The sequence below is a fragment of the Chelon labrosus genome (assembly GCF_963514085.1).
Source record: "Chelon labrosus genome assembly, chromosome: 12".
Lineage (NCBI taxonomy): Eukaryota > Metazoa > Chordata > Actinopteri > Mugiliformes > Mugilidae > Chelon > Chelon labrosus.
This window is the reverse complement of record NC_140345.1, coordinates 18387477-18403456: the sequence shown is the minus strand read 5'-3', so window position 1 is coordinate 18403456 and position 15980 is coordinate 18387477. Positions and strand designations below refer to the sequence as shown.

Genomic DNA, 15980 nt, shown 5'->3' with positions numbered 1-15980 from the left:
TTCAGATTATAAAATTCTTATATGTACACCCTGAAATACTTGAGGTATGTTGGCTTTATGAATCATGTACCAGTGAAGTCTGGTAGTAAACAGGTTTCAAACACACATCATTAAAATATGAATCCTGCCTTTATTTCTAAATAAAAGTTTCACTTAGGATTTTGCCCATGTTTGTGAGACACATGTCAGAGTCAGCGAGCCGTGGTCAAACAGCTTAAACGGCAGACTCCCTTTAGATGTCCAAGTGTCCGTCTTTAAGTCATAGGACTCAAAACTGTCCGAGTCCTCAATGACGTCGTGGCCGTTGACGTAACGCCCGCCCGTGACATAGAGTTTGTTGTTGAGAACGGTGGCAGAGTGGTGCATCCTCCTCTCCTTCAGATTGGCACACTTGATGAACCTGTTGGCCTTAGTGTCGTATGCAATCATCCTCCTGGTGTATCCTATGACAGGCAAGAGATTTGTATGAGAGAGGAAGTAAGTGTGGGTCCAGCAGAATGTGGTGATCTAATTCAGGACGCTTCATTCAAGTTTTAAGGTTAAAAGTCCTACTGACCCCATTTTTTTTGGTATCTATCATAGTACTAGACTTGATGCCGTACCTTTAAATACATCTAATCCCAAAGCAGTAATTCAGCTAAGTGTGCAATGCATGCTCATTCTTGCATTACAGCCTTTAACAGCGCTGCTATCTACCTCCAATGATGTAGATTTTTTCATCCATAACCACAGCCGGAGCAGACACGTTCTTCACTGTTCTATTCTCCATCTTAGACCACATGTTCCTGGCAATGTGATACACCTGCAGAAGAGGCGAAGGGAAATTTTCTGAGCGAATGAATGGATGAGCGTGACAGATGACAGATGAATGAACGACAATTGTACCTGTATTATCCTGACAGGATTCTGCATGGCATCCTCTCCTCCAAACATGTAGATCCTCTGGTTAGTAGCAGCGACCGCGGGGTGAAGAACGGCCTCAGGCATGGGCGCCATACACTCCCACTGGTTGAACATACTGTTGTACCTGATAATAGCATAATGTGTTTAATTCTGTACATGTCACTGTTATTACCAACAGAATCTCTTGACTGAGGACGGTCCATTTCACCTCTCTACGCTGTCTGTCAGTCGTCTGTCAGGTCCAAGGCCGCCCAGGACGAAGATGAAATGGAGGTAGGAGACACTCTGGTGGGCAAAGCGTGGCTGAAGCATGGGCTCTGCTGTCCGCCACTGGTTGGTCTTCAGGGAGAGAGTGTAGACGTCCGCGCTGACTTTGCTGTACTTGGTGTTTGTGGTCAGGCCTCCGATGACATACAGGACGCTGTGAAGTGCAACATAGGATGATTTGTAAAGACGAACGGGCAGCTTGGCAAGCCACTGCCACTTCTGGCTCTTCTCGTCGAAGACCAGCGCCTCCCTCGAGGTCTGCTCGTTGTTCTTCCTCCCTCCTACCACCACCAACATATCATGGTAGGTGTAACGCCTCGGTGCGACCCAGAGAGGTTTGAAGTCGACCACAGTATCTCCAATGTATTTTGTGCTAACAGAAAACATGAGCCGTCTCACAGATTCAATGAGCTCGGTGCAGAGAGTGGAGGACTGGATCAGAGGGTCATTGGCTATGAACTGGAAGAGGTAGGTGGGGTGGATGTATCGAAGACGAACTTTCTTGAAGAGGTCACTGATGGCACCACGTCTAGATAAAGGGTCATGATGGATCCAAGCAACAAGTGTCTCAAAGACCTGCTCCTCCTCTGCGCAAAGGCCGTCATCCTCCAGGTAACCCATGATCTCCGGTAAGGAGAGATCACACAGATCCTCGGATGCCGACACATCAGAGAAGCTCTTCATGGCCATCTCTTTTGCTTTGTCTCTCAAGCTGTTACAGTTCATGATGTCAGAAAGTCTTATCATGCTCAGACAGTTTTCTGGGCTCAGCTGCTTCTGAAGGAATCCTGAGCAGGCCTCAAAAAGGCAGCCATATTGCAACATGGATGCCGCCTGCATCAGGGGGAGCACAATATCCATGCTGATACTGATGAATCCGGTGTAAACATAGTCAATAACACTGCTCAGAATGGCTGACGTGATGCCCTTTAAGTCAATCTTGGCCTGATGCCTCTCCATGAAGTTGTTGCAGAACATGGCTCTGAAATAAGGGCTGCTGGAGACCAGGACGTTACGGTGACAGGGGATCTCTGTGTTGTCTGAACACAGCCACACGTCGGTCAGGATGTTGTCCTGTCTCAGTCTGTTGAGCTGCAGGAGCAGATTGGAGGAATGCTCTTTGTCTTTGTAGTGGAAGACTTCAACAGCAGGTCGATCCATGCTGAGAAGAAACCACGTTGTTAATAGTTTTCAATTTCAGACTATGTTTTGACATGATTGCTGTTGTTTTAATGCAATTTTAGTCTCTTTTGCTTGTATAAATTAACAAAACTGTGCGGAAATAAAACATATTTAGATGTTACACAGCAATTTTCATACAAGACCATGGCTCTTAGACATCTTACAATAGATACAATAAACTATAAAGGCCGAAGTCATACCCACATAGTATTGGAATTAGATTCAGTAAACCCCTGCGGCATTTATCTTAAATTTAACCTGCAATTATTCCTGGTAAGCTTCCCAAAGTTCAAGTTTAAAGATATAACTTTAGGTCACCACGTCAGCCATGTGAAGCAGTGCAGCTGCACAAAGTTATTTCCTGAATGGGGCCTACAGTAGACCTGTCTGATCTTTCTGGAGACTAATAGTCTGAGCAGATTTGTGCTGAAACACCTGCACAGCTCCTCTTGCTGCCAGAGTGTCATTATTGTGGTGCCAGTGAAGCTATTGTTGAGTGGTATTATTTTATGTGGAGCTTCAAAAGATAATTTTTTGGCTTTTAAATCTGATGACTGTAGCGGCAGCTTCAGTTTCGTGCATTAGATATGAGAGAAAAGTTTGCAAAAAATTTATCAGTTTATATTTAAAACAGCACAAAATTTCTATCAATGATCACACATATTATTTAAGTATGAAACCCAGCTCATATTAGTATGGAGTAATATTTGCATTTAATCAATTTATATATTGCTAACATAAGACAAAATAAATCCAATGCTTGCAGCACACGAAGCTGTAGTGGAACATTGCTCTTACCTGGTCCTCTTGTTTCTCTTTATATATGTTCCTGGGGTCCTGCTGCTCTCAAAGCAAGTTCTCAGCAGAAGATATGATGTCTTGACATTTTCCTGTCCCTTCTTCTCTCTTCCTCTCGTGTTGATGCTGTGTGACTGTATGTTCCCCTCTCTTTGTAGGAGTCTGTTGCGTACTGTTTGTTGTTATGGTCTCTTTCCACGAGGCCTCTGTGTACATTCCTCCCCTAAAAATAGGACCTCTCTTTGGCAGCACTGCTGCAGACTCACATGTGACATGTGAGAGAACTTTTCTCAGTGTCGGTCTGACTCCACCACCACTTAATCTCTCTTCTTATGTTTTTCTTTCTTTCCCTCTTCCCGTGATATTATTCCTCCTATTTGTACACCCACGCCAGACTTCTCCTTTCTTATAGCTTGTGTTCCTGCTCACTCCATCATCTCTATCTCTGTCTGGCACATGATTGCGGCAGTAACAGCACTGATACTTGATAACACTCATTTTGTTGGCGGCTCTCGCTGCCAGCTGGTGGAACACACAGAGGTTTAAAAACAGGATTATGTTACTGTGGAAGCAACAAAAATACTTTTTCAAGAAAAACAAACAAAGAAGAACAAAATCCGACGACTTTTATTGACGATACGAGTTCAGCGAGAATGTTTTGGATTCACATCAGGATGAGGGTTGGGGTTAATGGAGATGAAATTAGACGGCCTAACCGCACTGTTTGACTTCAGTTTTACAAAAGCTCTTCATCTTGAAGCATAGAGAAACATCCTAATTGTGTATCAAGCACAGATGCGTGCATTTCCTGTTTTTTTGTGTGTATTCTTTAAGCTCATTTCCATCTGATTTGTTTCATGATCCCTGAAACAGATCGAGCCTATTCACTGCAGCGCCGCGGCTTTTATGGGGGTACATCCCACAAGGTGGCAATGTGCTCGTTGCCCGTTCCTAAAAGCTGGAGAGGAATCAAAGCTTGCGGGGCTGTTTTCTTAAATGTGGGCACATGAAAACAACAAGACAAAAAGGTTTCCACTCATTGCTGATACCGACGTGACTTGTTTTCCTTGTGCCGAGGCTTGTTTACAGACCTCTGCAAATCAGACGTAAATAGCTGCTTGAGGTACCGTGGCCTCTCGAGTGCACTTCCATGTGTACCGTATAACAAAATCACCAGCTTAGACCATAAGCCATTTGTGCTGTTGCTGTCCATCTTTGCGGACAGCTTGTGCTTTTGTTGTTTGTGGGCTGCATCAAACACAATCACAGACACCTCTGGCACCATTGCTGAATGCATAATGTGCACAGTTGTTGCAAGAAACGGGAACCACGCATCAACCTAAAATGAAATGAAAGTGTGGTATTATAAACTGAAGTCATAATAATCCAACGGTTGACACCAGATTCACCAGCTGCTACAACTAGACAGCGACATCTAGCGGTCATGTCAGTAAAAACTCAACTGTTTCATTATGAAAATCTAGTTCCCTTTCTAATTAACTGCTGCATATCTTTGACTTTTAGTGTGTGTGGTCAGGAGTTTATTAAAAAAAAAAACACACACACAAGAAAGGCATCAGCTATATCGTAATGTAGTAAATTGTTATTCATACCTGCAGGACAGCGCTGACTGTATCATGCAACAAAATGTCAACATTTAATATCCTCCCTTTTTGCACGGTACTGACATTAAAATTGTCTCATCGATCTCTACGGTCAAGGGCAAAAGCTGGAACTTGTTTGCCCAGAAGACTGCGGTGTCATTTTATCACCCCCACTCTCATATTCAGCGCTGTGATTGCATCCTTTATAGTTAAGCACATTGTCTGCTATCTCTGTTCCTTCACCTTGACAAAAAGGACTCATTAAAGTCTGCCTGTAGGCAACAAGTTATATTAAAAGTTAAGGCTTTGGCTCGCTCTTTGCAGCGCAGCATTTTCATACAGCGGCGAGGCGGCGGCCACCCACCGCCCACCCCTGTGTCTTCATATCACCAAATGATTATCTTCTCATAAGCACATGCTCTAATAGAGCTTGTACCCTGGGGATTTAGATCTCGCTGATTAGTATTGTGTTTGTGTTAGTGTGAGTGTGTGTGTGTGTGTGTGTGTGTGTGTGTGTGTGTGTGTGTGTGTGTGTGTGTGTGTGTGTGTGTGTGTGTGTGAAGGGCAGACAATTCTCCTTGGTCAAATAAAAGACTGTTTGAAAGCTGCACGGGCAGCTCAGTCTGCTTTCTTGACTTTGTTTGACTGCACTCTACTCAGTGCAGGGTGTAATATTTTGCTTTGCACATCTTGTTCGTTTTATTTTATCATTCGTGATGATAAAATGGGAGTAGTATTGAAATTAAATAAAATTCATTCTGTCTGGGCTGAGGAGGTCCCAGACCACTGGCTATATATACAGTGAAAGGAGAGTGCTGATCCTTATGCAAGCCCAGATAATGATCCCCATTCCTCTATGTTTGCTCAATTAAGGCCTTTTTTATTAAATCAATGTGGAAGTGAATGAGACCTTTTGCATTAGTCCATGGAAGAGTTAAAAAAAAAAGAGGTTTCCTGCAAACAAATCATGTATTTTGAGATTACAGTGCCCATCAACGCATCATCATGCCCTGACACTACACAAAACCAGCTGTCTGTTCAGTTTGACTCAAATCTAAGTATCCTCCTAAATTCTCTGCCTTCCTCTTCTGTAATGAATTTCAAGCTCGAGCTGAAGTACACTGGATTGTCACTCTGTCATGTCTGTTTAGGATGCTTGCCCTGGTGCTCGGGGACTGATTCCGTGCTTGACTAAGCTCGCTGAGACGTACTTCCACAGCGGAGTCAAACACAGCTAGCTAGGTAACCGGGGCTCGTGCCTCTGACTTTTTCATTAAATGTTCCGTGACTGTCACATTGCCAAGAATTGTTGTTTGAGCTATACAATGTCAAAAGCTTTGTACGATTAACGCTGAACCACAAACGCCCAATTGAATCAGGTTTCACTCATTAAAAACACACAATTCTGCAATACCTAGAATTTCAGTTTGTTTGATTTGGTGACACCTGTGTACTGCTCATCCTAAGAAATTCATAATAGTACAAATGATACATCAATTAGAAAGGCATGTGCATGTGCAGTATACACGCAGGCATGGATTCTGGTCTTATTAATTTCCTCTTTAAATCTCTGGAGCGTTTGTACCTCATGTTTAATCCAGTGCAGGAATGGCGGATCCTGTTTCTCTCAATGGAAACTACTATAAAAAGAATATGCTCCTCAGTATACTGAGTCTAAAACATCAAACAGCTAAACCAGAATAGTGTAGGCCATGAATAGTATCAAAAGTTGGGTTTGATGTAAAAGTCATATAGATTCTAACTTTAACGTTACACCAGCCAGCCACAACATCATGACCACTGACAGGAGAAGTAAATAACATTGACCATCTTATGACAATTCAGTGTTCTGCTGGGAAACTTTTGGACCTGGCATTTGTGTGGATGTTACTTACACATGTAGCACCCACCTAGACCAGACCAGGCACCCCCTCCCCATAGCAATGACACTCCTTGATGGCAGAAGCCATCTCCAGCAGGATGCAGCCTGACACAGACACACACACAAAAACAGTTTAGGAACAACTAAAAAAAACTTGAAAAACAGCACAAGGTGTTGACCCGGCCTCCAAATTCACTGGATCCCAAACTGACCAAGTATCTGTGGGATGCACTGGAACAAGCCTGATCCACAGAGGCCCCTCCCCTCAACCCACTAACAACATTCTGTTGCCAGACACCACAGGACACCCTCAGAAGGTCCGTGTCTATTCTCTGATGAGTCGCAACTGTTTTGGAGACACAAGGGAGACCCATAAAATATTAGGCAGGTGGTCATAATGTTATGCCTGATCGGTGTACATGGCCTTGTCTTCTGCATAGCTTGATTTTCATTTTCATATGCTGTTTGTTGTTAATGCTGCTGTTTCACTGACAGTAATTTGTAGGAAGAGGCGTCCCCTCACTCACAGAGCTGCTGTGACTCCAGCTCAGACATTTGCAGATGTCTTAAAGTATTAAATGACCAAAATGAACCGAACATAACATTTATGTCCCATTTGCAAGTTAAACATCAGTCTTAGTGAAATGTTCAAGGTGCAGATGGAGTATTACACTGTAATTAATTCGTAGGGCGGACAGCAGCCTTGTAAAAAGCAAGCTCACATTGCAGCACCCCACCCCCCAAAAAAAGATGATTTGAAATACAAGCTAATTTTCAGTGTCTTAATCCTTTCAGTGCACTCAGACCATTATTGTATCCACTAGGTGTCAGGCCAACGTTATGCAAATTTCAAAGCCGGCTCCTTCCCCTGTGACTTCTAAGAACTCACTGTAAGTCAACACAACAGATGCACGAAGTGGTGAGATGAGAACTGTTTCCTTATTTTGCTCAGTTATTTATAGGCCGAGACATTTTCTGTAAATATAAAGACAAAAATTAGCCTATTACTCCTCTGAGATATCCTGAAACAGTTGCACACATGCATTTGTGGTGTGAAATACAAAGCGCCGGTTTGCTATTTGACGCGGCTAGGCTCCATTTACACAGACACTGAGAATCATATGGTAACCTCTTGAGTGAGTCTGCCTTGGGATATTACTCCCAAGTGCAAAGAGATCCATTCGAAGCAACAGTGAGAGCAGTAATCTAGCTTTGATGGAGAGACGTCCACACATAAATGAACAAAGAGTGAGGGGGAGAGAGGGAGGTTTGAGGAGTAGCCTATTGAGACAAAGAGAGAGAGTGAGAGAGAGCTAGAGAGAGAGAGAGAGTAGGGGGTTGTGTCAAATAAGTGTGTGTGTGTGTTTCTGTACATGCACACAAGCTGGGATGAGGTCTTAAAGGGCTTATAGTTAGCTGCTTAAAATTCTTCTGACGCAACCAACACATGCAGGACATGTTATTTGGAAAGAAAACAAAAAGTGCGCGAGGTGGAAGGGCAAATGCTTTGTGTTTACTCATTGTGCCCTCCACCGTAGCCCTCCCAAGGCTCCTGTCTTGTTGGTGTGGCGGTCATTCAGTCCTTGTCGGTGTGCGACATGTATAAACCTGCCTTTATGTCTGCTCTGATAGAGCCAGCCACACCGTGTGGGTTAGTGGGTGCCGCGTGGATGGTGGAGGGGTGTTTGTGGATTTTCGTGAGCCTTTATGTGCTCTATATGTTGCTACATGTGTGGGAGGGAGGGTTGCGAATGTGTGTGTGTGTGTGTGTGTGTGTGTGAGCGTGCAGCAGATATTGATATTCCACTAGCAGCAGAAGCTGAAGCCGATGTCTTTAAAGTGTCAGCCCTCAGCAGCCAGCCAGGTGTACCTGAGTTACAGAAGAGAGAGGGCGAGCGAGGAAAAGGGAGCAAAGGGAGAAGGGAGTGAGACAGAAATGTAGAGAGAAAGAGAGAGGCCATGAAAGACAGCAGAAATACAAAGGCAGAGGAGATGAAGAGACAGACTGAGAGAAATATATTAGAAGAGGAGGGAGGGAAAGAACACTTTGGTGGGTTTTCTGGAGGTGAAATTACTCAGATGTCTTTGAAGGCCTCTATGACTGTCTTCTGCATCTGTGTTCACGGCGACAGACGGACGGACAGACAGACAGACGGATGGACACAAAGGGAGTGGTGGCTGATGGGGACAGGCAATGAAAATGTCAGGTTTCAAAACAGAGCAAATGAGTGGTTTTTAAGGTGCTGCCAAGGGTGAGTGAGTCCACGATAACACAAAGGAATAACAAACAAAGACACAAACATGCACGGGTTACCCTTAAACACACCTCAATTAAAGGAGCAATATATAGGGCTTGATTGTGAGTTCACATTCAGATCTTATCCTTGCTTCCTCTGGTTGTGTTTTTCTTCCTTCGGTGTGTGTGTGTGTGTGTGTGTGTGTGTGTGTGTGTGTGCCGGCGACTGAAAAAGCAGGTAAACACCAGTATTTCCAGACAGGCCTTTCTCTATTATTGCGAAAGGTAAACAAAATCGAGAGAAAACAAATGGCAACCGTCTCTACAGGGGTGGTAATACGTTTCTGATGAACGAGGAATCTCCTCCCTTGCTGTCAGGGTTCAAGATAGGAGCCGGATTGTTGTTTTTTAAAGCCGCTCTATTTCTCTAAAACCGGTGAAATAACTACGTGCAATGAGAAATATGCTAACCTTGTAGTGGCAAATCCACAAAGAATAACCTCCAGCTACTTAAAAACCAGTTTTCTTTGTCTGTCATTATAATCTTTTTGCAGTTTTATCACCAGAAGATAATTTGCCAGGCATGAAATAGTTGACAAAGGACAAGGAATTAGCTACTGAACACAAAGGAAAAAGAGTAACTAATCAGTCAAATAAATGGATCACTTATATTTGTCAGGCTGCAATGAATAATTAAAGCAGATTTATTTTTGTGGAAGGCCTTGAAGCAACAACATCTGAGGCTGAAAAGAAATGAAGGCAGTGCTGAAGTGGCTAAAACTGCAGTTCCTCAAATGGCCACTTGAGGCTTGCTGCAGAAGAGAGTCAATGCCCATCCCCCTCCCAGCAGAAATAAATATCTTTACCCATTTTTGAGGTGGTTTTGCAATACACAAAATTCAGACTTGTGTATTTAGTTTTTCAGACATGACAAGTTTGACTATAAAATATAGATGGGAGGGCGCCTTGGGGTCATTCTGTCATTGGAACAGTAGTGGACTTGATTTAAGCATGAAACACATACCTGGCTGCTGTTGCAAGAACGTTGCAAGAACACATCTGGCCATTTGGTCAGATGGGTACTACGACTCGTATTCGGAAGTAGTCGACAAGAAGTGCAGTATATTGAGAAACACCTCTGAATTAGCCAGGAGTCAGGCACCGCCCAGATGGTGACGGCCACCACGCAGAACTTCAAATCTGCTGTGCGATTTATGGAGCGTTCATCCATCTCTATATATCCCTGGAAGTTTCACTAAAATCAATTCTCCTTAATTTAGGAACATGCTGTTCACTGTTTCAAAGCATACATCCACACCTGGACGCTGCCAAGTATAACCACACACTGATTTGTAGCTGGCCACTCCACTGTTTAGGAATCAAGGGCTTTGCTCAAGGGCATATTGGTGTTGGTAATGCACCGAAGCTGTAGTTTCTGCTGTAAAAGTTTATTTTTATTGAAAGAATACCTCATACATCTTTTCCGGCACACTATGTCTGCTATTACTACTATTACTACACTACACTGTTGCCCATAAAGTTGGAGTTAAATATTTTTTGTGATTTATTCTTGGTAGATAAAGACTATAATTTCTCAAAACTTTATTGATCAATCTCTTCTGAACATATGACAGTGAAAATTAAATCACAATTAACATTTGCCAACTGTGTATTTAGGCTTATACAGCATTGGGGTTTTGAACGGTAGGATCAAGGGTTTTACTTCCAATTTTCAGCCTTGGTCAATTTAACAGGAAACACATATTTACTCAGTCATTAATATCGAGTATGGCCACCTCTGACACTGACCAATGTGTTAAGACGTCGTGACATACTGTGCACAAGCTTGTTGATGTAGTCAATGGGCAGGGCGTCCCACTCTTTGGTCAGATCCCGGGCTAATTCCTGTAGACTCTGAGAAATATTGTCCCTCTCATTAAGGGCTCGGCGTAAGGCATCCCAGACACGCTCGATAGTGTTCATATCAGAGAAGCAAGCAGGCCATGGCATCTGCTCTTGCGTTGTCATCTTGCAGTCTAAAATTGTTCCCATTGACCCTTCTTGCATGTGGGAGGCAATAGTTATCCATGGCATTTACGTTTCCATCCAGAACCACCAACTGCGTTTTTCCTCCATATTGAATACCGGCCCATATCGTCACTGAGCCGCCACCTCCTTGAGTGGTTTCCTGGATGCAGTCATCGTGGATGTTCTCACCTCATAATCGCTGCACCCTTTATCTTCTATCTCAGTGGTCAAGGATATAGCGGCTCTCATCCATAAAGACAATATGTCCCCAGAGCCAAAGCTGTAATTTTCTGTGCTCCCTAACCCAGCAAAATCAAGCAACTCTGTGTTGAACAGTTAGGCGAGGACACTTGGTCTCTCGTCTTGCTCGGTAACCATGCTGAAGCAATCTTAGATTCACAGTTTGGTGGGAAACATTGATTCCATGGTGTCTTCTCCACAAACGACGAAGGCGGCTCGCTGGCATTTTCCAATTTCTACAACAGAGATTAAGCAGTTGCTGATCATCTTGTCTGGTACTTCGTCCTGGAAGTTTTTGTGGCCTCAAATGACACTCCTCTTGATGAAGTTTGAGGATTTTACAGACCTCATTCTGCAATATTCAAAGAAAATCAGCAATGTTAGCTTTTTTGTGTCTGTCCTGTCGGAGCACTCTTTGGCTTATTGCCAATTGCATTGCAAGCACAGCCTAGGGACCTTTTATAGCACCAAACAATTGTTAAGCATGAATTCATTACACCTGGGTAACTGGCATTCAATATATAATCATTGTACCAGGTCAAAAGTGATTACTGATGTGCATAAATAGGAATAAAATTATTCAAACTTTATGGGCAACAGTGTGTTATAGTAACAACCTTCGTCTGCTTCTCATCGTCCTCATATCATCGTTTCCTTCAGGTTTTTCTCAGTTTCAGTGTTTGATCCAACTATGTTATTATCCCTCCCTGTTGCTTCCTGGAAAACTGCACCTCTCTTCTCCTCCCTCATTCCATTCCTCCTGCTCTCATCACTCTTTCCTCCTCCTCATCGCCCTCCCTCGCTTTTCTAAACACCGTCCAAATTAATGGGATGTCCTTTCGTGTGGTGCAGCTCGGGGATGATGACTGTTCTGACCTCGTCTAATGTTGGCAGTGTTTCGTCAAGCCGGACCCATTTGGTGCTTCAGTGTGGGTTCACTTAAAAGGAGCATCAGAAGCGAATCTCCTAAACAGCAATTCAAGGCTATCTGGAGAAAACATTCCAGTGAATGAAGCAAGCCTCCTACTTGCGAAAGCGTCGTTTAGTCCTAAATCTGCCTTTTGGATAAATCTGTCTCTTTCCTGGAAGGCTGCATATTGATACAGCTAATGCGCTGGCGCAGGTTCAGCACCCAAACAGCATTCTTATGTGTGATAAGCGCTCGATGTAACTGTCAGAATAAAATAAACCAAGAGGAATGATCATGATCATCAATGAAATATAAACCTGACCCTGTACTCTGTTCTCGGCCTCAGGAGCTGTCCTCAGTCAGCTCAGTGAATTTTTGTTTAGTTTTGTCTGCACCCTGCTCGGATTCTTTGTGCTATCGTTCGAATACAGAACTGAAAATTACAATAAAGAAACTGTAAAAGATTATCTAAATGGTAGCATTTGCGCTGAATGACATGTTTCTGTACAGTACTTTGGCCTTTTATTTCCTTCTGCATGCTGAGTTAACCCTGACCTGGACCTCCTTTAGCAAAAAGACCTTTTCACGGAAAATGATGCCATTTATATAACTAACATGTTTGCATTGTGGCTTAATTCCCCACGGCCTCAAGAATATTGTGCAAGATTTCTTGCCATGCATTTCGAGTTGAAGGAACAATTTTAAAGCGGATTGTTCAGGACCGAGAAGTTTGCGGGTTGAGATTTCTCATTTATACTCTTACATAATGTCTCAATCCTTTGCTTATGAATTACTGAGTGTAAGTATTAGGTAAACATTTTTTTTTTTTGAAAGTTTTTGCAAGATTTAAAATAAAAAAATATTCAAAAATAAAGGCTCTCATAAAAGAAGCAAAACATATCTGATTGAGGGAAATCATGGTGAAAGGTAAGATGCTTTTACCAGTTTAACATTCCTCTCCATGGACGTACCATGTAATGCCTTGTAGGTATTTCAAATATATAAATATATAAATAAATAAAAAACTCAGTCCGACTCTGTGTAATGAGGATAAATCTCGACTGATGCGAGCACAGCGTTTGGTCTTTGTTAGAAGTCTGGCAGCAGAGTTTTGAACAAGCTGGGGGAGATTTATTGAAGACTGACACACTGAATGTAAATGAAAAAGGGTATTACAATAGTCTTAGCGGGTTGTCACAAAGGCGTGGAGGAATTTCTAAGTGTCCCGGTCTGTCCCAATTGATTTAATTGTTTGAACTCTTTTTTTAAGATTAATGAACGATTAAGAGGTCAGTTTTGAGAGGTTTCTTTTTGTTCTCTCACGGAGACTTGCAGGATAAAAATATTTCAAAACATGAAGTGTGTCCATGGGTCATAAAATAATTCTTTCAGACTCAATACCCAGAAAATAGTGGCATTTGTCAACCAAGGGACTTGTAATTAAAATCTCATTTTTGTTAATATTCTTCTCTTTAAGGATTAGCCATGCCCTGATTTTTCATGTCGTTAGATTTGCTGAGATAATTTGGATTAAAACTAAAACGCACCGACAGGGAAAATGTGTGAGAACATTAATAATCCAAAAGTAAATTTTAATAAACAGCTGTACTGTGTTAAATTTAAATAATATTTTATAATGCATTCTTAAATGCACGGTGCACAGTTGATTTTCAATATGTTATATGACTTCCAGAAGCTGCTTTGAAGTTTTTCAAGGACAAGCGTAGATCTGTAATTGATGTGAAGCCGGTGGTCAAGGTTTGGATTTTTTTTTTAAAGGTGCATGAGCACCTTTGTGCTTAAAATACTCAGACACTGAATCAGAGGAAAAGGAGCTATCAATAATGACATTCAGGACTTGAGCCGCTGCTGCTTTTAAATAATGAGAAGGCAAAACATCCACGGGGCTGGAGGTGATTTTCAAGTGGTTAACCATGTCAGTAAGAGGTAGGAGATAGGTAGCTGTTCCCGGACAAGAGAAGGGATGAGCCTGAACAGGAGTGCTCGCAGAATGGATATAGATCATGTTTTCTAAAAAGAATAAGGCCGTCTTTTCACATTCTGAGCAGACAGACTGATCGCAAATCTGTGCAAAGTACAACATTAAAACCTTAAATCCAAAGCCAAAGGGGAGATCTCTGGAGAACCGGACAAACCTTGAAAACGAGTCTTCAGTCTGCAGAATTTTGGGTAACTAATCATCGTTGTGAATATTGTGAGAGTTACCATTGATAGACACCTGGTCGACAAGCCTCAAAAAATCAGTATGCTTTGAATAACTATTTGCCAGATGGTCCTTTGGTACTTTTCGCCCTTCAAGTGTGCTCATCAACCACAGGCATACGTGCTTTCACCTTTAAACGTCGTCGGACATCTTTAAGTAGGAAATGGTTTGTCCGTGCTTGCCTCCGAGAGTACACTGTCCAGATGGGTCACTACATGTGGGCAGGTGAACCGTGCATTAAAGGTCGAGTTTGGAAGATTTAGTGGCATCTAGAGGTTGCAGTGTTTGGTTTATCTATTCTGGTTCACTGTAGAAACATGGCAGACTTTGTGTAAGAGTAGAGATGAAGTAGCTTGGTGTAGCCAGACTCAGTTCGTATCTAATATCTAGTCTGGTAACACACCATTTGGGTTTCATTATGGAGCATGCAATTAACAGAAAGAATACCTCTGCACAGAAGTGGATAGGCTTACAACCAATCAGAGCTGTTTATTGTAAACAAATTCATCTCCATGGCACTCAGATGATGTGTCCATCACTGCAAACAGCCTATCCAAACAATATGAGTGTCCCGTCAGATTTTTGCCAGGGCATAATCGGTTCCCAACAGAGTGTCTCCAGACCAAGGAAAGGAGAGCCAAGGAAAACACATCAATTCACACATGATGATATACTAAATAAAACATAATCTAATCAATACCCTAAATACGCATTTGACCCTGAAGCTCATGCATCATTTATATAGCAACTTTGGACACTGAGGGCTGTTCGAGAAATCAGCGATTAATGAGCTAAGGAACCTGTCCTGCCACCAACAGGGGTCTGACTAGTGCCAATGGTGCAGGACACACCACAAAAACTAGGGCCACGGATGCTCACCAGCCCTTAAACTCAGTGCCTAGCAACGTAAGGTGAAAATAGTGCAGTTCAACTACATAAGGTAGATTTGTTTCAGTGCTAAACTATTTATAACACACACCGAGTAGTTCATAAATACTACAGCTTACATCGACTAATGTGAGTGAAATAAACACTAAGTACTCAGCAGGAGAGATAGAGCATATTGTGGGCTTCACCTCACATGGGTGAGCATGAATGACCCCTGCATGTTATTCTGTTAGATAGCAAAAGAAGAAAGCCTCCTCCTTGTAGCCACAAATTATGACCATTGTCCTTCTTTCAGGTTAGTAGAGAAACAGAGCAACGTTGGTCTACTCTAACATTTCCCTGGTTAAATATGAACAAATGTGAGCACTGGGGGTGAGCATTATTAAAAACGATCAGTCAGTCAGATAGCAACTCACGCTCTCAACGCACTGCTGCCAGCCTATGTGTCTCTGTGGAGCCCCTGATATTGAATAAAGACATGCCACACTCACAGAAAATAGCTCAGCTTTAATATGCGGCAGCAGTAGAAACTTCACTTTTCCCTGAAGGCAGTAGATTTGAGTTTGCCATATCCCGTAGTTTGATGGTCTGGTCTACATGGAAACAGAGTCAAACAGAGATGGGAAGAGGCTTCTTGGTGGATTTGAGGGGTGGGAAGGGGGGAACACTTCTGCTTCCACTGTATTTTGAACGGGTTTTAATGCACCTTTGGGCTGTTTGTCCAATCCAAAGTGAGAAGTCAATCAATTGTAAACCTCCAGGCAAATGAAAACTGTGGTGCAAGGCATGAAATCAGAACCCAGTCAGAACCATCAAGC

The 15980-nt window shown here is 42.6% G+C and overlaps 1 protein-coding gene across 1 annotated transcript; it reads right to left on the bottom strand.

Annotated features, from left to right (window-relative positions):
- LOC311496975 (kelch-like protein 38) lies at positions 1-2996 on the bottom strand. The gene is made up of 4 exons (XM_084557042.1): positions 1112-2996; positions 886-1027; positions 697-802; positions 1-443 (listed from the first exon to the last, which is right to left on the bottom strand). Exons 1-4 carry the CDS (start codon positions 2329-2331, stop codon positions 154-156), a joined length of 1758 nt encoding a protein of 585 aa, XP_084413168.1. The 5' UTR covers positions 2332-2996; the 3' UTR covers positions 1-153.
- Positions 2997-15980: the final 12984 nt, after the last annotated feature.

Excerpts from the sequence above, each read along its gene's own strand:
- LOC311496975 (XM_084557042.1), bottom strand. The coding sequence starts at position 2,331 with ATGGATCGACCTGCTGTTGAAGTCTTCCACTACAAAGACAAAGAGCAT. Across the intron at positions 1,028-1,111 it reads CTGACAGACAGCGTAGAGAG|GTACAACAGTATGTTCAACC; the intron begins GTGAAATGGACC and ends TGCTATTATCAG. Across the intron at positions 444-696 it reads AAAAATCTACATCATTGGAG|GATACACCAGGAGGATGATT; the intron begins GTAGATAGCAGC and ends TGCCTGTCATAG.